At 42.6% G+C, this 26345-nt stretch overlaps 1 protein-coding gene across 3 annotated transcripts in view; it reads right to left on the bottom strand.

Moving 5' to 3' along the window:
* Positions 1-521: 521 nt before the first annotated feature.
* LOC109898091 (myosin light chain kinase family member 4-like) overlaps positions 522-26345 on the bottom strand; it is a 67943-nt gene continuing 42119 nt past the window's right edge. For 2 of the 3 annotated variants that reach the window (XM_031833600.1, XM_031833601.1), the window contains 13 exons: positions 11833-11926; positions 11263-11614; positions 10893-11119; positions 8428-8533; positions 6867-6960; positions 6144-6253; positions 5741-5882; positions 4931-5001; positions 4683-4811; positions 4314-4466; positions 4104-4182; positions 3776-3826; positions 522-3645 (listed from right to left, as the gene is read on the bottom strand). In XM_031833600.1, coding sequence (XP_031689460.1) covers positions 3583-3645; positions 3776-3826; positions 4104-4182; positions 4314-4466; positions 4683-4811; positions 4931-5001; positions 5741-5882; positions 6144-6253; positions 6867-6960; positions 8428-8533; positions 10893-11119; positions 11263-11614; positions 11833-11926 — 1671 coding nt within the window. In that variant the 3' untranslated portion in view covers positions 522-3582. Of the gene's footprint in view, positions 3646-3775; positions 3827-4103; positions 4183-4313; positions 4467-4682; positions 4812-4930; positions 5002-5740; positions 5883-6143; positions 6254-6866; positions 6961-8427; positions 8534-10892; positions 11120-11262; positions 11615-11832; positions 11927-18089; positions 19308-26345 lie in introns of those variants that run through there. The other variant, XM_031833599.1, reaches the window with a different exon arrangement.

Raw genomic sequence — 26345 nt, 5'->3', positions numbered from 1 at the left:
CATAAACAAAAGTCTCCAAATTATTACTGATTGATATGCCCTGTACAACAGGGATCCCACAGGGATACAAAAGAGGGGACATTTTGTTGTGATTCAGCAGTTTTTCTCTTGTTATTTCAGTCACTCAAATAGCCCATGTCAGCAAAACATTTTTAGATTCATAAATTAGTCTAGCGGCCAGCTATCTGAACTTGGTCAAATTACCGACCATGGGCCCCCATTGATTTTTTTACTCACTCAAATATCCTATTAAAAACTGTAAACATTTCCCTCAACCCTATGGCAAAAGTTGCAAAATTGCAGGAAATGAACTCTAAACCTATATTTTTTCTCTCCGCTGTTAAAAGGGGGATGCTAAAATGTTTTGCTCGCAAGGTGGGGGAAACACAAGTTGCCCATCCCTGCTGTAGAAAATAGGAGGATTCTACTGCCTCACGATTTTCCATAACTACTTTCAATTAACTTTCTCTATACTGTCAATTAAAGTATTGTTCACATTGTAGAGTAAAACCAGGAATAAATCATGTCAGGATTTTTATTTATTTATCTTTCTACATTTCCATCTAGGTATCATCACAGGAAAACAAACTTGGAAAAACAAATGACATATTTTGTAACAATTCACAACGCTTTTCCACTTTGAAAGGGTATAAAGAGAACAACTTGAGATCATGGAGGGCACATTTGACCAAGAAATCATCTGACAATCAATCAATATCAGACCAAATAATAATCAACCCACTCTCCATAGTTTGAGAATAGCGAGGCAATAATACACACATTGTTATTTCATTTAGATCTACAATAGAATTCCTCAAACACTTCAAATGTAATCAGTAGAACACAAATAAATAAATAAACTCTTATTTTATGTGTTTTATTCTCTCCTGGGTCTTATACACTACTATATACCCTTCTCATGGACGCTAAGCCTTGCGTTTCAAGTAAAATCTGTTTAGGAACCAAGACAACTCATGAACATAAATTCTAACTTTATAGCCTGGTCCCAGCTCAGTTTGTGCTCTTGCCAACTTCATTGCTGTCAGTGTCAAGCTAATTATAATTGACATGACAATGAGTGAGAAGAAGTTGGTGTGAGAGCACAAATAGACTGGCACTGGTTGAATCAGCGTTGTTTCCATGTAATTTCAACCCCAAAAATCTATGTGATGATGTTGAATCAACATGTAAAACTATATGGAACAAAAATATAAATGCAACATGCAAAAAATGTCAACAATTTCACTGATTTACAGTTAATATAGGGAAGTAAGTTAATTGAAAATAATACATTAAACCCTAATCTATGTATTTCACATGACTGGGCAGGGGCGCAGCCATGGGTGGGCCTGGGAGGGCATAGGCCCGCCCACTGGGGAGTCAGGCCCAGCCAATCAAACTGCCAAATTCTCTAAAACGACGTTGGATGTGGTTATGGTAGAGAAATTAACATTCAGTTCTCTGGCAACAGCTCTGGTGGACATTCCTGCACTCAGCATGCCAATTGCACGCTTCCTCAAAACGTGAGACATCTGTGGCATTGTGTTGTGTGACAAAACTGCACATTTTAGAGTGGCCATTTACTGTCCCTAACACAAGGTGCACCTGTGTGATAATCTAAGTGGGGGGGACAATAATTATGATTATTATTTTAGAACTTGTTTTCAGTTGGATAAACATTCCTAACAGCCTACCCGACCGCTCGGAGGCGTCTGCATGGTCCTAAATGGAGCGGCAGGGTAGCCTAGTGGTTAGAGCGGTGGACTAGTAACCGGAAGGTTGCAAGTTCAAACCCCCGAGCTGACAAGGTACAAATCTGTCATTCTGCCCCTGAACAGGCAGTTAACCCACTGTTCCTAGGCCGTCATTGAAAATAAGAATTTGTTCTTAACTGACTTGCCTAGTTAAATAAAGGTAAAATAAAAAATACATTTAAAAAAGCACACCGTTGCCTTGTTTAGTATCACATTCCAATGATAAAACTGGGGGGGGACATGTCCCTTGTTTCAGCTCATGAAACATGGGACCAACACTTTACATGTTGTGGTAATATTTTTGTTCAGTATAATTGAATTTACGTTATCAACGTGAGGGCATTTCATCTTTTTTTCACCCAACTTTTAACATAAATATTTTAACCTAAATAATTATTGAATTCATGTTAGTTGACAACTGAACCAAATGTAAATCAAAACTAGACGTCGAACTGACATCTGTGCCCAGTGGATGGCGACTAACTTCAGTGATAAACATGAATTATTCAATCATATAGGTAGTGTTCAGTAGTATGCCTTCATGGAAGGTGAGAGGGCTACTCCAAATGGCCAAAGCAAAGCAGGGTCAAAGGTCATGCCAACAGCATGCAAGCACAGAGGTGGTTTTATAGTAAATTCACACCTGTGGTGCCAGGAGAAAAGTAACGTTAGCAGCAATGGGAAGAGCAAATACTAAGGAATAATCTGTTAATGTTCCAATTTCAATCAAATAATACAACAAACTTCAATGGGGCAAATGAGGAAGAAATGGACAGTACTCCTAACTCCAGAAACTATGCTAGGAAAATACAAGGAAAAGAAATGCTCCCACACCAGACTTCTAATTCAAAACCCCTCAAATAAATAATAAAGCACTGGCATGACAAGACTTGGTAAACTAGACCTATGATAAGGTATTTCACATCCACAGTATGCTGAAAATGCACATAAATAATATGATGGGGGTTCCGTTTGTACTCGATAGTGATCCATTAAAGTTCAGGGCATGATGCTTATAACATGTGACTGTGCAAAATACCTTTTTTGAATGACACAAAACTATTATGACGGTAGCCATCCTATTAACACATACATTTCTTTATCAAGTAATGTCAACTTTTAGGTAGCCGTTACACCACATTCATTGCAATATGATAAATACTACATCAATACTGGATACAATTTCTACTAGGGGAAAACGGGCACTCCGCTATTTCACGCCACGCCTCATCTTTCATTCAGCAGGATGATGCCTTACTGGGTCCGAGGGGCTGTGCATGACGTCCTCTCAGACTAGAAGCCATCCTCCTAAACCTCAGCCCAGGGGCTGCACATGTCTGCTCTGTCCCAACGGGGTTCTTTCAGTTACCCAACTGAAGCTAGGAGAGCAATACACTGGCCCATAAGGGACATTCAGCTGCTGAACAAACAGTTGTTGGCCACCCCACCTGCAATCCCCTCTTCCCTTGTCATGGCGAAGGTTCCTTCTTCTTGTGCTTGCTGGACTGAATGACCGCATGGTGAACCGCGCGCCACTGTGGACATTGTTAGCTGGGTTGTTAGCTGAGAGTCTTTGGTGATGTTGTGGCCAGAGTAACAGAGTGGGAGGGGGCTGGAGGTAGAAATGTAACCCTAAACTTCCTGCCGGCCTCACGCCCTCCCATCTGTGGCGAGAGCTATAGCGAGCCGCGGTGCAAAGATAACGAATGCGAGGATGTGAGGCCGTGCAGAGAGTAGTGATCGAGTAGCCATACAGGTACAGCAGTGTTGGTCCAGGTTGGGCCCCGCCCCTGGCCCCAGTGTCAACAATAGGCACCTGCCCGTGTCATCATAAGGTGCCCACAGGGTCTTGGGAGTCCTTTTGGAGGGGAGACTCATTCTGGATGGGGGACTAAACCAATAGAAAAGAAAGACTGAATAAGCCCCTGATGTTTGGCACCTACAGTATATTTGTGAATATAGATGAAAGGAAAGTCAATAAGGTTTGTGAGCTGGTTGGCTGGGTGGTTTTGAGGGCTTACCGGTCTAGATTTTCGGGGAGGGTGAGGGTGCGTTGAGTGGCACTTATTTTTCTGTAAGAAAATGTACAGTGTGTTTACCATGTTAGTGTACTGTGATACAAATGGGTTAAATGCATCATACCAAACAAATCTCAAGGATGGAAAATAGTGTGTGTGTGTGTGTGTGTGTGTGTGCGTGTGTGTGTGCGTGTGTGTGTGTGTGTGTGTGTGTGTGTGTGTGTGTGTGTGTGTGTGTGTGTGTGTGTGTGTGTGTGTGTGTGTGTGTGTGTGTGTGTGTGTGTGTGTGTGTGTGTGTGTGTGTGCGTGCGTGCGTGCGTGCGTGTTTTACCTTCTGATGCAGGCGGTAGTGAAGATTACGGTCCGACAGCCAGGAATGTTTCAGTGACTGTGAGGCACTCATCCTCCAACTAGGGAACACACCCACAAACACACACATGCATGATTGAAACACACACTATCACAGGGATACACAGGTCTACAACTGAATAATAATACAACCTTAGACAGTTCACAAAAAGTAACACACACTAACTTTTACCTATTGCTCTTGATCAGCAGGCGTGCAATGAAGTCTTTGGCCTCCTCAGAGATGTCGGTGAACTCCTCCTCCTCAAAGTTCCACTGACAGGCAAGGATGTTGTTCAGTGTCTCATTGTCATCGTCACCAAGGAATGGAGACAGACCAGTCAACCTGGAGGCACAGCGAGAGAGGTGAGCCACAGTGATGACATTGAGGATAAGTGATCACAAAAGCTCTGACAAAGGCTAGGAGGCTGAAACGTTAGCTATTAATACCATGCAAGCTCCGTTGCGCGGGAGCTTGTTTCCTTTGAATAGTGTTATTTAGGTGTCAGCACATTGAATTAAAACCATGTCGCTGGAAATGTTATTGTTTATGAGGACTCACAGCATGTATGTGATGACCCCCAGACTCCACATGTCTGTGGGGAATGAGACAAATTCATAGTTGATGACTTCTGGAGCTAGGAATTCCGGCGTTCCAAAATTAACCCTCAACTTTTCCCTGGGCTTATACCTGAGACAGGGATAGAGGAGGGAATGAAGAGAGAAGAGTGTTAATAAGAACATGTAGAGAATGCCCCTGAAGAGAGACAGAGAAATAGACCATATATACTGTAGATATTTGTATCTTACCTTCTTGCAAGCCCAAAGTCTATTATTTTGATCTTGTTTGTAGCTCTGCTCACACACAGAATGTTCTCCGGCTAGGAAAGGACACACAAGAGTGAGACAAAGAAACTAGCTACCTATTCTAAGACAATGACCGAAAGGTGGTGATACAGGCAAGGTCTTCAATAAAGATAAATAGAGAGAAGTGCACGGTTCGAGGAGAAAATGGGAAAGAGATGGATCCTCAAAAAGTTCTACAGCTGCACCATCGAGAACATCCTGACCGGTTACATCACCACCTGGTATGGCAACTGCTCGGCATCCGACCGTAAGGCACTACAGAGGGTAGTGTGTACCTCACAGTACATCACTTGGGCCAAGCTTCCTGCCATCCAGAACCTATATACTAGGCGTGTCAGAGGAAGGCCCAAAAAATTGTCAAAGACTCCAGTCACCTAAGTCATAGACTGTTCTCTCTGCTACCGCATGGCAAGCGGTACCGGAAAGCCAAGTTTATGTCCAAAAAGCTCCTACCCACAAACCCATAAGACTGCTGAACAATTAATCAAATGGCCACCTAGACTATTTACATGTACCCCCCTCCCCCACATATAGGCTCGCTATTGTACATTTATTGTGTTACTTTTTATTTGATTTAGTACTTCAGTTTATTTAGTAAATATTTTCAAAACTAAATTTCTTGAACTGCACCAACTGCCTCATAAGTAGGCAGTTCGCAGTAACTTCTACACCTGTTGCATTCGGGCGCATGTGACAAATAAAATGGGATTCGATTTGAATAGCAAACGAAGACCTAAAGTGTGTGTCATGTACCTTGAGGTCGAGATGTAAGATGTACATCTTGTGCATGTACTGTAATCCCTCACAGATCTGTCTGATGAACAGCACCGTGTCCAGCTCTGTCAGGTTGTAGTTCTCGTCTATGATCCGATCAAACAGCTCCCCTCCATCCACACTGTGTAGAGGTGAGAAATACAGTCACACACACACATTCTGGATGGTAGAGTGGAGAGAGATCACGTCACACACAGGAATATAGACCGGTGATATATGGTGTAGCGCAAAGAGGAGAAACACAAACACTTTAGATACTTTATTTGAATCTTCAAAATCACACTACAAACGGAAGGATTCAAACATTTCAAAGGCCACAGATACAAACTCATATATATACCTGTATATATACAGAGAATAAGAGAGAGAGAAGGAGACCCACTATTCCATGATGAGGATGATGTCGTGGTGTGACTCGAAGGCAGCGTAGAGCTGGATCAGGTTGGCGTGATTGAGTTGGTTCATCACCTGGATCTCATTCTTCACCACGTCCTGGGAAACAGGCCAATACTTTAGACACAGACAGTCAGACAGACAGACGGACGGACGGACGGACGGACAGAGACCCAACGAGGTCTGTTTTTGAGACCTACAGCACCACACAGAAACTTGAGCCAGCTACGGCTTTGAGCCTGGTTAACTACACTTTATGAATATCTGAAATGACAACGTAGCCATTCAGCGATGCACTGCCACAGACATCTGATGGCTATCTCATCTCACATGTCACACTAAACTGAGATGAGACTGACTCATGTGCCGTGAGTATTAGGGGGGATTAAGCTATATCTATTTAAAAATGGTTCTCTATTCTTTATGGCGTTGTGCTATTATAAAATATCCTTCCATCTTCATGGAGGGGACATTGGACACATACTGTACAACTGACATAATGGCCCCTTTCCAAATGGCACTGTACTCCCTATGTAGAGCATTGCTTTTGACCAAGGCCCTGATCAAAAGTAGTGCACTAGATAGGGAATGGGGTGTCGTTTGGGACATACGAATTCTTTACGACATATGCCATCGATTTCTGAAATATATACCTGGGAGGCCTCTATTAAAGTATCTGTTTCAGGTCTAATATTTAGATCAAGGTCTTTACCTTCTCTTTCTGGCTCCTGGCTTTGATAATCTTGGCAGCCAGCTTCAGTCCAGAAGAGTTCTCTACGCATTTATGGACTTGTCCAAAACGTCCCCTATGGACCCAAAGTCACAAACAGAGAAACACGTTCATAAATAGTGATGACACCCTGTTCTTTTTGTCTAGGCTAAGGATAGTACAGCAATAACTTTATAGTAATCTTTATTTTCTATATCAGGCTTTTGGGGTTGTCATTGTAGGGCGTAGGGCGTAGGCATGGCAAACACAGTCTCTCTCTCTCTCTCTCTCTCTCTCTGTAATGACGTCAATCACTAATATAAATGATGTGTCACTATTGCAGCTATCTGGGAGATGTGTTAGCGTGCAGAGCAGTAATACAGTAATCAGCAGATACAGAGCCTGGGTTTAACACTGACTGGCTGGTTGCATCAGAAAGGCCTGTCTCACACACACGCACACTGGGTTTAACACTGGCTGACTGGCTGGTTGCATCAGAGAGGCCTGTCACACACACACACACACACACACACTGGCTTTAACACTGGCTGGTTGAATCAGAGACCCCTGTCACACACACACACAGTGGTGTAAAGTCCTTAAGTAAAAAATATTTTAAAGTACTAATTAAGTCATTTTGGGGGGGTATCTGTACTTTACTATTATATTTTTGATTACTTGTACTTTTACATCACTACATTCCTAATGACAATAATGTATTTTTTACTCCATACATTTTCCCTGACACCCAAAGTACTCTTTAAATTTTGAACGCTTATAAAAAATGCTTCATTTGTATATTATGTCTGAGTCTTGGAGTGTGCCCCTGGCTAACCGTAATTTTAAAAAAAACAAGAAAATTGTGGTCTGACATGCATAATATTAAGGAATTTAAATTATTTACACTTTTACTTTTGATACTTAAGTATATTTAAAACCAAATAATTGTATACTTTTACTTGTACTTGAGTTATTTTCTATGAAGGTATCTTAAATGTTTCTCAAGTACTTTTTCTACCACTGCGTGCACGTACTCACACACACACACACACACACACTCTGTCATTGCGTAATAAATGCCCCCTGGGCCGTCTAATCATCTGCCATGGAGAGGACATTTTAAACAGCTCTGGAAAATACTGTAACTGGCCCCACCACAAGTGTGAGATTTCCCCTGATTTCATTCCAACTGGGAGGGGGGGGGGGGGGGTTGTTTCACATACTGTGGAGTAAAAATACATGGCCTGACTGTGATGTTATGAGAGCTGAGGTTGGGGGTTTCAGTGTAGTGTGTGTTTGAGGGTCTAATTGAACTGTGAGTGTATTATGGATCCCCTGCCTGGGCCTGCCATCCTCTCTCTCTCCATGTCTCTCTCTTTCTCTCTCCCTGTCTCTCTCCATGTCTCTCCCTGTCTCTCTCCATGTCTCTCATGCTCTCTCTCTCTCCATGTTTCTCACTCTCTTTCTCTCTCCATGTCTCTCACTCTCTCTATGTCTCTCACTCTCTCTCTCTCTCTCTCTCCCTTTCTCTCTCCATGTCTCTCTCTCTCTCCTCCCAACTCACCCTCCTAGGACCTCCTCTCTGTTAATGGTGTAGAAGGTAGTAACCTGGTGAGGTTTCGGAGTCACGATGCGGTGGTCAAAGGGGGCTGCTGGCGGAGGGCTAGAGTCTGGAGAGAAGAGAGAGAGATGGAGGAAAGGAGAGGGACAAGGGATATCATGGACATGGGGAGAAAGGGTGTGAGGGGACAGAAGTGAGGATAGGGAGGAGCATACAGAAGACAGATTCCTTTCTTAGTAACCAAACAGATCATATGGCGTAATGCCAGCATTTCATAATCCGATATGCTGTGTCATGTGTGTAAAGTACATACATGCATGGTGTTAAAGGGATACTTTGGGAATTTTGGCAATCCATTTCCACAGAGTCAGATGAACTCGTGGATACCATTTTCATACCTCTGCGTGCAGCTTGGAGGAAGTTGCTAACTAGCATTAGTGTATAGTCTGGAAGTCTACAGGTACAGTTGAAGTCAGAAGTTTACATACACTTAGGTTGGAGTCATTAAAACTCGTTTTTCAACCACTCCGTAAATTTCTTGTTAACTAACAAACTATTGTTTTGGCAAGTTGGATAGGACATCTACTTTGTGCATGACACTTTGTGCATGACACAAGGCATTTTTCCAACAATTGTTTACAGACAGAATATTTCACTTATAATTCACTGTATCACAATTCCAGTGGGTCAGAAGTTGACATTCACTAAGTTGACTGTGCCTTTAAACAGAAAATTGTGTCATGGCTTTAGAAGCTTCTGATAGGCTAATTGACATCATTTGAGTCAATTGGAGGTGTACCTGTGGATGTATTTCAAGACCTACCTTTAAACTCAGTGCCTCTTTGCTTGACATCATATGCAAAGCAAAAGAAATCAGCAAAGACCCCAGCAGCCTTCATTTGTGGACCTCCACATGTCTGGTTCATCCTTGGGAGCAATTTCCAAATGCCTGAAAGTACCACGTTCATCTGTACAAACAATAGTACTCAGGTATAAACACCATGAGACCATGCAGCTATCAAACCGCTCAGGAAGGAGACGTGTTCTGTCTCCTAGAGATGAACGTACTTTGGTGCGAAAAGTGCAAATCAATCGCAGAACAACATCAAAGGACCTTGTGAAGATACTGGAGGAAACAGGTACACAAGTATCTATATTCACAGTAAAAGGAGTCCTATATCAACATAACCTGAAAGGCCACTCAGCAAGAAAGAAGCCACTGCTCCAAAACCGCCATAAAAAAAACAGACTAGTGTATCGTAATTTTTGGAGAAATTTCCTCTGGTCTGATGAAACAAAAATAGAACTGTTTGGCCATAATGACCATCATTGTGTTTGGAGTAAAACGGGGGAAGCTTGCAAGCTGAAGAACACCATCCCAACCGTGAAGCACTGGGGTGGCAGCATCATGTTTTGGGGGTGCTTTGCTACAGGAGGGACTGGTGCACTTCACAAAATAGATGGCATCATGAGGGTGGAAAATTATGTGGCTATATTAAAGCAACATCTCAAGACATCAGTCAACAAGTTAAAGCTTGGTCGCAAATGTGTCTTCCAAATGGACAATGACCCCAAGCATACTTCCAAAGTTGTGGCAAAATAGCTTAAGGACAACAAAGTCAAGGTATTGGAGTGGCCATCAAAAACCCTGACCTCAATCCTATAGAACATTTGTGGGCAGATCTGAAAACGCATGTGCAAGCAAGGAGGCCTACAAACCTGACTCAGTTACAGCAGCTCTGTCAGGAGAAATGGGCCAACATTCACCCAACTTATTGTGGGAAGCTTGAGGAATGTTACCCAAAATGTTTGACCCAAGTTAAACAATTTAAAATGCAATGCTACCAAATACTAATTGAGTGTATGTAAACTGAGAATGTGATTTAATAAATAGATGCTGAAATAAATCATTCTCACTATTATCATTCTGTTATTTATGACATGTCACATTCTTAAAATAAAGTGTTGATCCCGAACTGACCTAAGACAGGAAACTTTTACTAGGATTAAATGTCAGGAATTGTGAAAAACGGAGTTTAAATATATTTGGCTAAGGTGTCTGTAAACTTCTGACTTCAACTGTATCTACTAGCATACTAGCATTGGCTATTGAAATGTCCTTTAATTTCCTGTATTCTGGACACAGAGACATAGACATGTTATACACAAGTTCATCTGGCTCTGGGAAAGTACTCAGAAGTATGCCTTTAATGTAATGTGATCTGTGGTGTGAGTGACTGAAAGTCTAATGTCCCTAACTAGAAAGACACTAGTAGTTAGAGTTTCTGAATGTTTATCAGACTGCTTGCCCATCCAGGGTAATATCAAGATACTTAACTTAATTTACAGAAAATATCTCACTACCCTATTTTATTTTAGGAATGTTGCCAGAATGGCAACAAAAGTCCAAATTAGCTTTGTTTTCAAACATTTGCCAGTTTCCCATTCTGAAAAATGATGAACCTCACCAATGATGTACTCTTTTGGCTGTCCATCATCCACCTCCTCTTCCTTCTCCGTCTTCTCTGCCTCTGATTGGGCAGCCTGAAGCTCTGAACCCTCAGGAACTCCTTCTTCCTCCTCTTCCCCCTCTTTCCTTTCCTCCACTCGACTCTTCTTCAAGTTATCTTTCACCCAATACTCCTCTTTGATTCCACGTTTACTGCTGGCAGCCACCTCACCTAACTCCCCAGAACTAAATAACGAACAAACATCAAAACAACTATCAATTGTGTTAAGTAAGTAACTGCCAGTAGTTATTTTGGTAAGCGAATACAGAAGTTGAGATTTACAGTCATAGTAATAATGTCATAAGATGGGTTGAGTGTCGAAAGGTACCTTTCTAGAGGTTCTGATGACTCTTTCTCCCCTCCTTCCCCTCTCTTCTCCCAGTCTTCCTCTTGAACGTGCTCCACCTTAATCTTCAGTGCCTCTCCCTCTCTTCCCTCCTCTTCCTCAGGGTCAGATTCACCAAATATATCCCCCTCCCCTTCCTCTTCTTCTCTGGCCCTCTGCTCTTCCTCCTGCTCAGGGGTTTTCCTCTTCTCCTCCTCCTTCCCCTCTAGCTCTTCCATGTATTGGACAACAGGGATGTGGGGCATGTCCAGAACCACCCCATTACCATGGGAACGCTCAGCATTATGCCTGTTGAGCTTCTCTACCTGGTCTAGGAGGAGGGCCTCTACAGAGTCTGAGGAGGGACAAACAGAGCAGACAACATCATGCTTTGGGGTAGATTCACCCCATCAACATCTTTATTTTCCTGAAACAATCATCCTTACTTTCAAAGAGCAGCCTTCATTGGATGTGTATTACCAAAGAGCACTCCTGCTCTAGTTCATTTACATTTATTTGACTGCTTCATTGTGTTAAAAGTTGAGGTGAAGTTTGTGTATCTATCTCTGCTACCTGATGCATCTGGAGGCTTCTTCTTCTGGGCTTTCAGGCACTTCAGGCTGAGCTTGGCCTTGTCCTTCCCATCCCTCATCCCGTTGCCCTTCAGCTGACAGGGAGAGAGGAGGAGACATAGAAACATTAAACTCACATAGCAAACCGAAGAAATCCCCATGAAAAGCTGTCCGTTTAAGCTAGAGATATTTGTTTTTTTGCATGGGCTGTGTTTCAATCCCCCACATCCTCCAATGTCGGCCTTCTGCATCTTCGCTAGAAGGTGGCCGAGCTACATCTGTGTTTGTCAGACCAGAAGACATGTCCGAACGGTTTGGCCTACAAACTAATAGGGAACGGTGAGACTCTCATGGACACTTACATGTCACCTGTTTTGCTCAAGAACACCAACAAGCATCACGGGACTCCTCTGAAGTCGGTGCCGCCGATCTGCCAACTTCTGTTTGTAACGTCCGAACAGTATGGGCTACATACTAATATGACCCCTCTATGGAAAAGGCGAGTCTTGATTTGCTCTAGGACACCCACCAGCCTCAAGACTCGTCTGAAGGCAGCCTGGTACCACTAAACAAAACATGTGCGAAGTATACAGCACCTTCAGAAAGTATTCACACTTCTTGACTTTTTCCACATTTTGTTGTGTTAAAAAGTAGGATTCAAATTTTTTGTCGCCGATCTATACAAAATACCCTGTAATGTCAAAGTGGAAGAAAAATAGGAACATTTGTGAAAAAAATCATGAAACATAAAACACTAATATATCTTGTTTAATAATGCTATGAAGTATTCAACCCACTGAGTCAATACATGTTAGAATCACCTTTGGCAGCGATTACAGATGTGGGTCTTTCTGGGTAAGTCTCCAAGAGCTTTCCACACCTGGATTGTGGAACATTTCCCCATTTCTAATTTTCAAAATGTTTCAAGCTCTGTCAAATTGGTCTTTGCTAGACAACCTTTTTTCAGGTCTTGACATAGATTTTCAAGCAAAGTTAACTATGTGACTGTTTTAAAGTCACCATTGGCCTCATGGTGAAATCCCTGAGTGGTTTCCTTCCTCTCCGGCAACTGAGTTAGGAAGGACGGCTGTATCTTTGTAGTGACGGGGTGTATTGATACACCATCCAAAGTGTAATTAATAACTCATAACTTCATGCTCAAAGGTATATTCAATGACTGCTTTTTTTTTACCCATCTACCAATAGATGCCCTTCTTTGCGAGGCATTGGACTCCCTGGTTTTTGTGGGTGAAATTCCCTGCTCGACTGAGGGACCTTACAAATAATTGTATGTGTGTGTGGTACAGAGATGAGGTAGTCATCAACAAATAATGTTAAACCCTGTTAGTGCACACAGGTTGAGTCCATACAACTTATTATGTGACTTGTTAATGCTATGATAGTGAATGTAAAGAGAAGGGAGTGATGGAAAGAAATTTAGAAGGGAAATATTTGAGACTCCAAAAGTGTTGGCACATTCGTTTGCACCTCCCATTACCAACAATTTGCACATGTGGCCAGGGTGCTTTAATTATCTGTGAAAGCTATTAGTTCAGATTCCATGCATGTATTATATAACAGAGTGTGCATACAGCAGCACATTTCTGTTAGCAACAGTTAAGTTGTATCTTTCACTACGCATAAACAGATGCAGGTGTTTGTAGCCTTTGCTATGGTTGCCATCATAACTGAAGCATGGTTGTCATGTCATGGCGGACAGATCATCTCCTCGACAGGAACAGTAGAGGGCTATCATGTATTAATGTGTATGTGTGTGTGTGTGTGTGTGTGTGTGTGTGTGTGTGTGTGTGTGGCGTGTCTAACTAGACTTATGGGGACCAGAAGTCCCAACAAGAATAATTAACACACAAAATATGGAAAGGGTTGAGGTTAGGTTTTGAGTTAGGGTTAGAGGTTAGGGGAAATAGTATTTTGAATGGGAATCAATTGTGTGTCCCCACAAGGTTAGTTAAGCAAGACTGTGTATATGTGTGTGTGTGTCAAATGTTATTTTATTTTATTCATCACATGCGTCGAAAAACAACAGGCGTAGACTAGCAGTGAAATGCTTCACTCTGGTCTTCCCCAACCATGCAGAGAGAAAGAAAATAAAGAAATAATAGAAAAGTAAATACGTAATAATAAAAAACTAAAAATGCAATATGAGTAATGAGAACATGGCTATATACACAGGGTACCAGTCAGTGGTGGTCGGTGCTGTTAAAGATGAGGGAGAACCATCTTTTTTTTATGAGCATGGCCTTATTTCTATTACAGCATGTTGGATGACATTCATATTCCATTCACCCAGTTCAATGTAACATCGATAGGTTTAGGCTACTACGTGATATTCAAATATTTCCTATACCCATCATGGGGTTGCTACAACCTAGCATATGTTGGTGACACACAGGTTGAGAGAAAAATGTGAGGTGACAGACGGTGACACATGGACAGACAGTGACACATTCAATGCCACTTTGCACACTCTTGCCTGCATCTAGCTGATATAGGGTGTAATCACTAGTTGCAGTTGCAAACAAGAGTTTCTATTGAACAAATTCAGGTACGTTTATCCCAATTTCATTCCACTTGCTTCCGTTTAAGAAATGTTTTTCAACAAGCGTCTGCTTGGATGAATAGACCCCTGATCACACATAAGCACAGTTCACTTTCAAAGCAGCCATCTACGCACTCTCCTCCTCTCACCTTTTCCATTAATTTGTGGACTTCAATGCAAAATACATCAGCGGTCTGGGACTAGGCAAAAAAAAAATCCAACAAAAACCTTGATAACGTAACCGCTAACCGCTACACACAGGCTACATTGTTGTCACCATATTAGTTAAAGTAACGTCATAGTCAACATAGCTACTAGAACTAATGCGTTAGTAAACCCGCTACAATCATGCAGTACTGTGTACAGTCAGTAAGCAGTTTAGCAGTTACACCAGCGGGCCCCGGTGGAAGTAAATTAGTATAACAAAAGCTTACCTTGACTTGGAAGAGTTCCAGTGTTGGATAGTCATAGCCAGCTAGCTAACATAGCATCCCATCTGTTTGAGCCGGGTGTTTGAATATTCTAAACTAGCAAGCTGCATTAGCTAGCTAAGAAAATGAAAGTGGAAAGAAATATTGCCAGCACCCTCTGGCTCTCGCACTCTCTCATCTTCTTAATTTCTGAAGAAATTGATTTGTTCAAAACTATTCAACTATTCTCTCTCTCTCTCTCTTTGAGTCAACTACTCACCACATTTTATGCACTGCTAGCTAGCTATAGCTTATGCTTTCAGTACTAGATACATTTTCTGATCCTATGATTGAGTGGACAACATGTCAGTTCATGCTGCAAGATCTCTGATAGGTTGGAGGACGTCATCCGGAAGTTGTCATAATTACTGGGTAAGTTTATGGAATGGAGGGAGAACCATGAGCATCCTAGGTTTTGTATTGAAGTCCATGTACCCAGAGGAGGACGGAAGCTAGCTGTCCTCCGGCTACACCATGGTGCTACCCTACAGAGTGCTGTTGTGGCTACTGTAGACCTTCATTCAGCTCTTTTGTCTTGCTGATTCTGACGGAGAGGCTGGGATGATGGTGTTGATGTGAGCCCTGACTTTCAAAGCATTTCATGGCTACAGATGTGATTGCTATGGGGAAATAGTCATTTAGACAGTGTACCATGGCATTCTTGGGAACAGGGACTATGGTGGTCTGCTTGAAACATGTAGGTATTACAGACTTGGTCAGAGAGAGTTTGAAAATGTCAGCGAAGACACTTGTCAGCTGGTCAGCGCATACTCTGAGTACATGTCCTGGTAATCCATCTGGCCCTGCAGCCTTGTGTATGTTAACCTGTTTAAAAGGTGGTGCTCTCATGCATGGTTCAGTGTTTCTTGCTTCAAAGCGAGCATGAAGGCATTTAGCTCGTCTGGTATGCTCACGTCACTGGGCAGCTTGTGTCTGGGTTTGCCTTTGTAATTCGTGATAGTTTGCAAGCCCTGCCACATCTGACAAGAGTCAGAGCCGGTGTAGTAGGATTCAATCTTTGTCCTGTATTGATGCTTTGTCTACATTATGGTTTGTCCGAGCATGTAGCAGGATTTCTTAAAAGCTTCTGGATTAGTGTCCCGCCCCTTGAAAGGCTCAGCTCTAGCCTTTAACTCGGTGCTGATGTTACCTGTAATCCATGACTTCTGGTTGGGATATGTATGTATGGTCACTGTGGGGACAATGTTGTCGATGCACTTCTTAATGAAGCTGGTGACTGATGTGGTAAACTCCTCAATGCCATTGGATCAATCTTGGAACATAGTACTTCCGGTTGGAGTTTTTGCTTGTAAGCGTGTGAGGGAGAGCTTTGTATGTGTTTCTATGTGGAGTAAATGTGAGCTAGGGTTTTTTGCTTCTAGTTGCACAGGTGACATGTTGGTGGAAATGAAGTAAGACGGATTTCAGTTTTCCGTAATTAAGATCACCGGCCACTAGGAGCACCTCTGGATGAGCATTTTCTTGTTTGCTGATGGCCCTATACCACTCCTTGTATGCGGTTTTAGTGCCAGAATCAGTTTGGGCAGTGAATAAAAAATGGATGAAAACTCTTGGTAAATAGTATGGTCTACAGCTCAACATGAGGTTTTCCAACTCAGGCGAGCAGTACCTCGAGACTTCCTTAATATTAGAGATTGTGCACCAGCTAATGTTAACAAAGAGACATACACCTCCCCCCTTGAGATTACCCGACGCTGCCGTTCTGTCCTGCCGATGCATAGAAAAACCAGCTAGATGTACAGTATATTAAACATGTCCGTGTTCAGCCATGACTCTGAGAAACATAGGATATTACAGTTCTTCATGTCCAGTTGATAGGATAGTCTTGAATGAAGTGTGTTCTGCAGTGGTTGTGTGTATGTCTGCCAATAGAACGGAGGGTGGATGCGGTTTATGTACTCGCGGATGTAGTTTTGTCAGGGTGCCTTCACATCGCCCTTCTAACGCCGCCTTTTTCTCTTCCGAGTCTTGGGGATTAAGGCCTGGTCCCGGGTGAGTAGTATGTCCTGGGCCTCTGATTCGTTGAAGTAGAAATCTTCATCCAAATGAAGGTTAATGATAGCTATTCTGATGTCCAGATGCTCTTTTCGGTCATAGTAAACAGTGTCAGAAACATTATGCCCAAAAATAAAAAATCATGATCAATGCAAAAAAAATAAAAAATAGCAGAATTGTTCAGGAGCCCGTAAAACGGTTGCTATCAATTACAGGGGTACATGCCATGTCCCGACAAGAGCTACTGAATCAGCAGAAAGCAGGTATGAATGAAACCGGACTCATGTGTGCACATCACGCACACAGACAGAGTACAGTATTGTTCAGTTCACACAAACTTACAGACACACAACGATAAACACACAATGTAAATATGAAATTAGCCTGAATACATAAGCACAAAGAAAACAGACACATGGTATACGGTTCGACATTGGTCAAACCTAAAATATGTTGGCTGCTTCTAAAGTGTTAATAAAATCCACACCAGTCATCTAAAAAACCCACTAGCACTCCTGTTGCCTTTAGTTCTATGTTGGGGCAATATTATCTCAGCCTTGAGAATAGGACTTCCATACAATGGTTGAAGGATAGTTAAATGACTAAGCATGGTTGACATGCACAGTGTAATGCTGGATATGTGGAGATGCCTCCACAAAGCCAACTGTCCAACTGGTAGACTGATGAATCATGAGAAGTCATGTCACACATTCAGAGAGTTATCCACTAACACAATTATCCTCTATAAATGTCTGGCTCAGTCTCTGACTTCTAGACTCCTTCACTGGACACTGAATTTAGCTCACATAATGCTAAGGAACCCTAATATTAACTCTCAGAGACCAATCATTTTTTTTCTCATTTCACAGACACTATAGTCCTCTCCAATGCTGTGTAGATGATATGACCAGGGTTGAATATGGACATTCAAAGTTGAGGGGTGATTCAAGCTAGCGAAGCCTCTAATGACGATACAAAGAGGACCAGCAATGGCGTGTGTCAGCCCTGATATTAAGATACAGAACCCTGGCTTCAATATAAAAATGAAGAAAAAAAAGGGTCAGCACTCATGTGATTATGATTTACAATTGAAGCTTTTAATTCATTCTCTTTCATAGCAACGTGTCTTTATACACCGCACACTGGCATGCGTTTCAGCTAACGCCTTCCTCGGGGCGTGTGTGGTGTGTGTAGTGTCCCATACAAACTCACCTTCCTGGCTTGTTTGGCCTTAGCCCCCTTACAGCCTCCAGGCTTATTAAACAGCAACTCAGCAAGCAGAGAGCTCTTCACCACCTCTCCGATGAAACCGATGACCTGATGCATTCCCTCCACCAGCCTCTCCACTCCCTCCAGCCTCTTCCCCTGCTGCTCCACTCGCTGGCTGGCCTCCTGCACCACCCCCTGGAGCACCCTACAGGCCGCAGCCACCTCCTGGGCCTGACCCTCCACCTCCACCCCCTGGGTCTGGGTCTTACCCTGGGTCTGGCCCAGACCTCCAGCCGACCCCCAGGCCCCGGACCGGAGAGAGGCCACCTCCCTCCCCACGCCCCCCAGGTCCCGGGACAGGCCGTCCAGCCGGGTGATGACGGTCTCCTGGAGGTTAAGCAGACGCTCCATCTGGCTGCTTAGAGAGTCCATGCGGCTTTCAGTCTCAACGCACCATGTAACAATGACCGGAGAAGAGGAGGAGGAGGAGGAAGAGGGTGAGGACGGTGTCTGGGGTTGTTTGTCAGGTCCAGTGGGTGAACGTATCAGCTTTGTCCCGGCCAGTTTCTGACCATGAAGAGGGTTGGGGTCGTACACCTTGGCAAGAGAGTTGACCAGACTGGAGCTCATGGTGGGTTCCGCAGCAGAGCGGTCAACCATGGTCAATGGCTGGTTAAACCGTAATGTAACCACCTGTGTTCTTCACGCTCAGCAGCTACGGTAGGTCTTCCCTGCTCTTCTCAAACACAAGCAAGTTCCATCCTTGGTTAAACAACAGTCAATGGTTGGTTGAAATTAAATGTAACCCTCCTCGTCCTGTACTTCCTCTAAATGGGAATCCAGGGTGATTGTTCCTTTTCCTTATCTTAAACCAGCACCTCTTTCTGAGTCCAGTCCACTAATTACAAGATGATACTCTTTCACTCCTTCACTCAGCAGCTAGCTCGTCTCTTCCCTGCTCTCCTCAAACACAGAAAACTCCCTCTGTGGTAATAGTCCAACCAGAAAACCGTCAGATCGTCCAACCAATTGACTGTTTGACCACTGAACCCTCTTCACAATGGGAATAACGTCCAATAAGTCCAGTTCCAGCTTGTTAATGAAGAACAATGAAATTAAAATAATTTCCCAAAGACAAAAATACAGTCAGAGGAGACTATGAAGAGAGACAGAGAACAGAGAGAGGTGCCAGTATGTCCTCTTTTCTACACAGCTCAACAGAGGTGGAGTTTTATGAATAGAATGGGGCAGAGAGGGTGTCCTCCGAAATACAGTGCAGCCCGCATCTGACGTCAGGACCTCACAGTGGTGAGTGGCTAGTGATGGGCACTAGAGGCTGGGGGTTGAGCACTGGTGGGTGCGGAGGGGGATGCATGGGATATCTGTGTGACATCTGAGATGCTCCAAAAGCTTCCAGTCAGATGTCACGATCCTGAGAATGTTCTTTTGAAACACAAGCCACGTCTAAAAGACAAATCAGCCAACATCCAAAGACAAAAAAAATTGAAATACAAACAGCCGCTGCAGTGAAGAGTGAAAAAAGCGAGGGACAGTTCAGACCATTTGAACCCCGTTGGTTTGAACACAGGAACTTGATTCTTTAATGGCTTGGTTGGTGCGTAAGTTGTTGCTCTCACATTGTGTGTATGTGTGTGTGTGTGTGTGTGTGTGTGTGTGTGTGTGTGTGTGTGTGTGTGTGTGTGTGTGTGTGCTGAATGCATGTGACAGGTGGGAGTGCATGCAAGGCCACTAAGACTCTATTAACTCTTCTGAACCTGTGTTACAAACACAACACATCGGGAGTATTTCTGAACCTCTCCAAATGCCATCCGGTCAGTTCCAGGGTCAAATCTTTCCTGGAGAGCCTGCCTTCCACTGATCTCAGCGCAAGTCTCGAGGCCTAATTCACATTGACATTAAAAGTTCTCAATTAGCGACTATGATGAGACGGATAGTATAATTGCTGAGTGAATACAAAAATGAATAAGAGACAAGAGGGGTTAAGTAGGTTTGCAACTTCTTTACTTAAAGTGATAGTTCACCCAAATTACAAAATGACATATTGGTTTCCTCAGTTTGTAAGCAGTCTATGGACAAGGTATGACAGTAATCAATGCTTTGGTTTAGTTTCCCTGGCATTGTTTCCACATGCTAACGTTTGAGCATTCGTGCCACAAATCCCACTTTAGGTCAAGGGATGGGTATTAGCATTTTTCGCGTATCATATTCACATGATCTAAAAGTGACTTTGTTAAGCTTCACTGTCAATTTGAGATACTTTTGGATGATTTAGACATGTGCGAAAAATGTCATATCTGTCTTGTGACTACAATCGGATTTGTGCCACAAATGCTAAAATGTTAGCATGTGGTAAAAGTGCCAGGGAAACTAAACCAGGGTTACTCATCAACTAAACCAGAAACTAAACCAGGGTTGCTCATCAAGACCAAGAGACAAAGTCAATACACAATGGTTATTTTAATCTAGATCATCTGTATTCTGCACACCATCCTGTAACACTATACACCATCAGCTATCCCCTCAGTCAGCCCACGGTAATAGACTGACTTCACAACATGGGAGGAGGGACTGGGAGCATACCTCAGCCTGAACACAAGGCTACAATAATAGCCTCAGATGAAGAGGAATAGAATTAAGCCGCGCTAGCTAGTCGTGCTAAAATAAAGGTATCTGTTACATTGCATAAAATGTAAAATCCTACACCGTAGGAGATAGCTTAGCATAGCCACTTGCTACATAATTAGAATTCAGTTTCGGGTTACATATAGGAGATAGTGTAGCATAGCTTAGCCACTAGCTACAATACATTAATAGCCATTGTAGATTACTTATCAGGTAGATGACTTGTCTAGAATGTGAAGGTAGAGAAGGAGAGATATCCGTAAGAGTGGACAAATTATCAGAATATAAACAAACACACCCCACACACACACAAGCCTAACATGTCCTGTACACTAGCCCCCTCAACCCACAGCCCGTCTCTCAAGCCTGACGTTATGTGTCACAGGCTTGTTTATCTTTGTCACTGGTATGTATCGGTTTGTCCTTTCATGGTCACTGGACTGTGTCAGTGACGTCCAGATATGACACGTTCTTCATTCTGAATGACCTCAGAATCTGATTTAGTTGAGAGATTGTTTCCATGTAGAGGTAGCTAGTGATGTCAGCTTTGTGAGCTGCTTGCTGACCGACGGGCTACACACTAAATTGGCCACTCATGCGGGGACACACACATTAACACACAAACATAAACACACAACGACCTGTTTCCCAGGATTATATTATGTAACGTTGCTTATGCCTTCAAGACAACTTTTTCGGAAAAGAAGTACCCGTAAGCCGGGTATTCTGGGTAAACGGTGCCCTCTGACCCTGTGGTATGAGCAGTGAGACTGACTTCTCCTCCTAGCCCCGACACATGCATGCACACATGCGCATACACACACAGACCAAGGCCACACTGAGAAGGCCAGGGTGTTAAAATAATAATAACTCCAGCCATCCTCAGTTACCCCTGGTGAAACTTGAGATACTTAAAAACCAAAACTCATAACAGGATATTATTTAGAAACGTACTGCACATACCTAATTTTACAAACTACCGCCAAACAGTCCTCAAAGGACAGTCTAATGCAAGTCAGCATACTCTATCCTGGTTCTCACCTGTAATTAAATCTTAAGTGTCAATCAAACAGTAGCTAATTAGCTGGATTAGTCAAGAACCATCACTCATCTTTCGCTCCAACTGGAGTCAGAGAGGGTTACGCAGAATTAGAAGTCAGATTATATTTTAATGGAGTTACTCCTGTCCTTCCTTCCCCGACCACTAGAGATCAGGAGAGCCACACAAACTCTCCAGGATGCTACAGAACTGGCCTCGTCAGTCACACCGACTGAATCATTTAAGTACATGGTAATCCATTGGTGTCCCTGGAAATGTTGTTAACTAATCATACATCAGAGGGTTATAGTTGGCTCTGTAGTCAAGTGGTTGAATAAGAATAGACTACAAACATCCCACTGGGTACAGACGTCAACATCTAGTTTTGATTTTACATTTGGTTGAATTTAAATGTGAAATTAACAAAACATGTCACCATGTCATTGGATTTAGGTTAAAAAAAAACAGGGTAAAAAAAACGATTGAATAAATGCCCTTGCATTAATGACTTTTTGAAATTCCAATCAGTTTTCCACATTGATTCAATGTCATCACGTAGAATTTTTAGGTTGAAATAATGTTGAAACAACATTGATTCAACCAGTTTTTTCCCCAGTGGGTTCGCTTATCCATGTTCACTGATGTCTTCTTGTATATCCATGTCCTCTCTGAATTCTCTCTGTCTCTATCTATCGGTCTGTCTCTTTCAAATCTAGTCGTCTATCCGTCTTTAAAAGCCCAACGCGCTGACAGCCCATAAAGTGGGACTGCAGTAGAATAGCTCTTTAACTACCTACTGTAATCGTGTGTCAGTCAAAAGCTCAATTCAACTGTTTTCTCTCCTCCCTCTCTCCCTGCACTTCCTCCTCCCATCATCCCTCCTCTTTGTCCAGTGCTACATGGGTGATGTAAGAAATAGACACTCTTCTGCCCCTTTGACACTCACCTTCCCTTCCCTCCCTCGAAACCCTCAAAATGTCTCCCTAGCTTCTACTCCTCCCACAATCTCGCTCTCCTTCACACTCACTCGGTATGTTTGCCCCTCCTCCATCCCTCCCTTCCTTCCCATCTCATCTCGCTATCATTGGCCTTAGGGAGACATGGGATGCGGCTGGGCTGGTCACATGACTCCGCGTTGTTGGGGAGACACACACACACACACACACATAGACCACAGGCAAGAGCTACTAAACACACTCACTTTCACACACACGAAACACAACTGGCACAGTTTGCAATCATTATAATTTATTGCATGAGATACTGCAAGACGACATACATAGTAAGCGATAGAGGCATCTGTTTCTATGTGTGTGTGTATACGATTTCCTGTATGTGCATCTGCACAGGGTGCATCTGTTTGTGCTCTGAGTTCTGACCAAGTGTCAAGCAGCAAGCCAAGTAGATGCCAGGCTGATCTGCGCTAGTAATGAGTTACACAAACGGCCCATTTCCAGACACCAGAGACACACTGGCGTAACACAGTTACTCTGGACTCCCACAAGGTTGGAGTTCGAGCACTCCTCCCCTCTCCCCCCTCCACAAAGTGTAGACTACCAATCACTGTCTATGGTGAATTGATAATATGGTTTCTTTAGTGCCCGGGCAAGTACAGCTTTTCTTTAGGTAATGGATAAATGTTGATTAACAGGCCTATTTGGTGGTCATATTCTTATGTTAAGCCTAACATTTCACAAAACTACAGTGTCTTGTGAAAGTATTCACCCCCCTTAGCATTGTTTCTTTGTTGCCTTACGGCCTGGAATTAAGACTTGGTTAAAACCAGTGAAGATCAACACAGTAAGACCGCCCTCACACAGTGTAGGAACGTCATTTTTTCACATTGAGGTTTATTTTTCCTTATATAGTTAAACCGTATCTTATCTAATAGACAAGAGAACAGATAAGAGTCTCTAGACAAGACTTCAGCCTTAGTCACCAAAACTCTTCCTTGAATGGACAAATCTCTGCCTCACCATGACTTGAACTTATTTTTCTATAGCTGAGACAACTGGGGAAAGATTAAAGGTTCTTCATTCTCTCCTTTTCTTTTGTAATTTGTATCCCTAAATAAGTCACTGTGCCTTTGACTGGAATACTGCAAGCTTCAGTGATATCAGTACCTTTCAATGCTAAAAATGTCACACTTTTTCAAATTCAGATTTAAACCTGAGATCTTTGAAAAAGTTGTACATACATAAAGGGCTGGAGAATGGACTGTTTGGGCAACCTTGCCTTTCTCCTCTGTTGACTTCAAATCTAGGTGATGCACCATTGGCAACTTTTACTATTTACTATTTAGCTGCTATTTATGAACAACATCAATAAAATACACATCAAATAGCCTAACAATGAGGGAAAAAAGTAGTCAGATTGAGGATAAATTCAGACACTATTTATTGTTGAACTCAGCTAATTTTGTCTGGCTTAATAGCCTATGCAAAAGGGATGCATTATTCAAGGTAAATTCAATCGAATTAAATCTAACTTGAGAGACTCCCCTGAAGTCCTCAGGAGACTAGATCCAGGTTACGACCCCCACTGTTTTCTATACTGAATATTGCCAAGCCAGACAGTCTTTCCAGAGACATTGTGCTATTTAACACACTATTTAAACTTAGTCTTGAATAATGCAGGCCAAGATATACCAGAGATAAGGAACTGTTTAAAGCCTAAAGAATCAAACACTTCCTAGCGCATATGGAAATGTAAAAAAATGTATGAATGACTTTTTGCGCAGGTGTCCAGTACACCAGTACACAGAGAGAGAGAGAGAGAGAGAGAGAGAGGAGAGAGAAGAAGCGAGAGAGAGAGAGAGAAGAAGCGCGAGAGAGAGAGAGAGAGAGAGAGAGAGAGAGAGAGAGAAGAAGTGAAAGAGCGAGTGCGAGAGAGAATCGTGTCATTTTGGGGTCACCATTTTTTTCACAGGACCTTGCAAATACACATGTTCTATGGGCTTAATAGTAAAGACATGTCATTTAACTGTATATATTTTTTTATACCTTTTAATTTAACCAATCATGATGTTTCATCATATTGTCAAACAAATCAATTCAAAAAGTAGGCTACCTGAGTGTAACACCTGAAAAGGTGCTGAGATTCGGGACTGTCCCGGGATGACAAGTGCAGCAACATTGATATCATTTTCTTTTAACATGACACAGAGGTGGGGTGTAAACATTTTATTAATGTTTACCACTGTAGCAGTACAAGCTGCAACTTAAACAAATAGGAGAATGGTTAAATTAGCATTATTTAGAGATCCAATGTTTGACCCCCGTAATTCGCACTGGCTGTAGATGAAAACTGACTCTTCATAGAGAGAGTAGAAAAGAGAGAGGCAGACAGAGATCTTCACATCTTCTGGGTAAAAGTGAGAGAAGTCAAGCTTGTCCTTTAACCTGTTGTTAACCTAACGTATCCGTGGTCACACTGTATTACCGGACACACTAATGACACGCATAGACCTCACAGGACCACATGATGACATATTAAGCTGCGTTCTTTCGCCACTGACACATACCAACCACATACCCACTCAGTCTCTCTGACATACACAGACACACTCTCTCTTTTTTTTAACCCTTCAGCTCCTGTCTCTATACTGTAGCTGTTTGCCACCCTTGACAACCCAAATTGGATATCTCTTTCTTAGAATTTGGCCATCTTTTTGTTGGTCACTCTACCTATGACTGTGTCCTTCTTCCTTCCTCGCTCTCATTCATTTCTGAGTAAGCTAAATCAGTCCACCCAATGGGGAGCCAGACCCACCCAATCAGATTGAGCAAAACAATTCAATAAATGTACATCTAATTTATGATTTTTGGGGTATTTCCTGATTCTACCTGGATTATGTTGGAGAGGCTTCCATTAAAGAACACCCTCTGTGTTCTGTTAGACAGGTAGCTCTTTATCTACAATATAACAGGAGGTGTAACGCCGTAACACATGTTTTTCCAGCAGCAGACTATGATCGATAATGTCAAAAGCCGCACTGAAGTATAACAAAACAACCCCCACAACACATCAATTTATCTCATCCAATCATCAGTCATTTTGTGTAAGTGCTGTGCTTGTTGAATGACCTTCACTATAAGCGTGCTGAAAGACTGTTGTCAATTTTTTTACTGTAAAATAGCATTGTATCTAGTCAAACAGAGTTGGTTACTGGCTGATTGGTTGGCTCTACTATTCTTAGGTAGCGGAATTACTTTTGCTTCCTTCCAGGCCTGAGCACACACACTTTCTAGTAGTAAGATATGGCAAATAGGAGTGGCAATATCGTCCGCTGTTATCAACAGTAATTCTCCATCCAAGTTGTCAGACCCCGCGAGTCTGAGTCAGGCTTATAACTGGGAGCATGTAAACAGTGTGCAGCAACTTCAGTGGCGGTGTTCCGACAACTCTCCATTTGACGTCAATCAATGATTTACTCATGTTGTGCACACTTACTACCTCTGAATTGGACACAATGTCTTTGTCATGGTTTTGATCCTCACCAGATCTGTAGCTGCACCATAGAAGCAGAACCTTTTTTTTCTTCAGATCTCTCTGAGAGAAAGCTGTGTGTAACTAAA

The sequence above is a fragment of the Oncorhynchus kisutch genome, linkage group LG10 (genome assembly GCF_002021735.2).
Source record: "Oncorhynchus kisutch isolate 150728-3 linkage group LG10, Okis_V2, whole genome shotgun sequence".
NCBI classification, from domain to species: Eukaryota; Metazoa; Chordata; class Actinopteri; order Salmoniformes; family Salmonidae; genus Oncorhynchus; species Oncorhynchus kisutch.
Note: the sequence above shows the minus strand (reverse complement) of the source record. Positions and strands in the feature narration are given on the sequence as shown.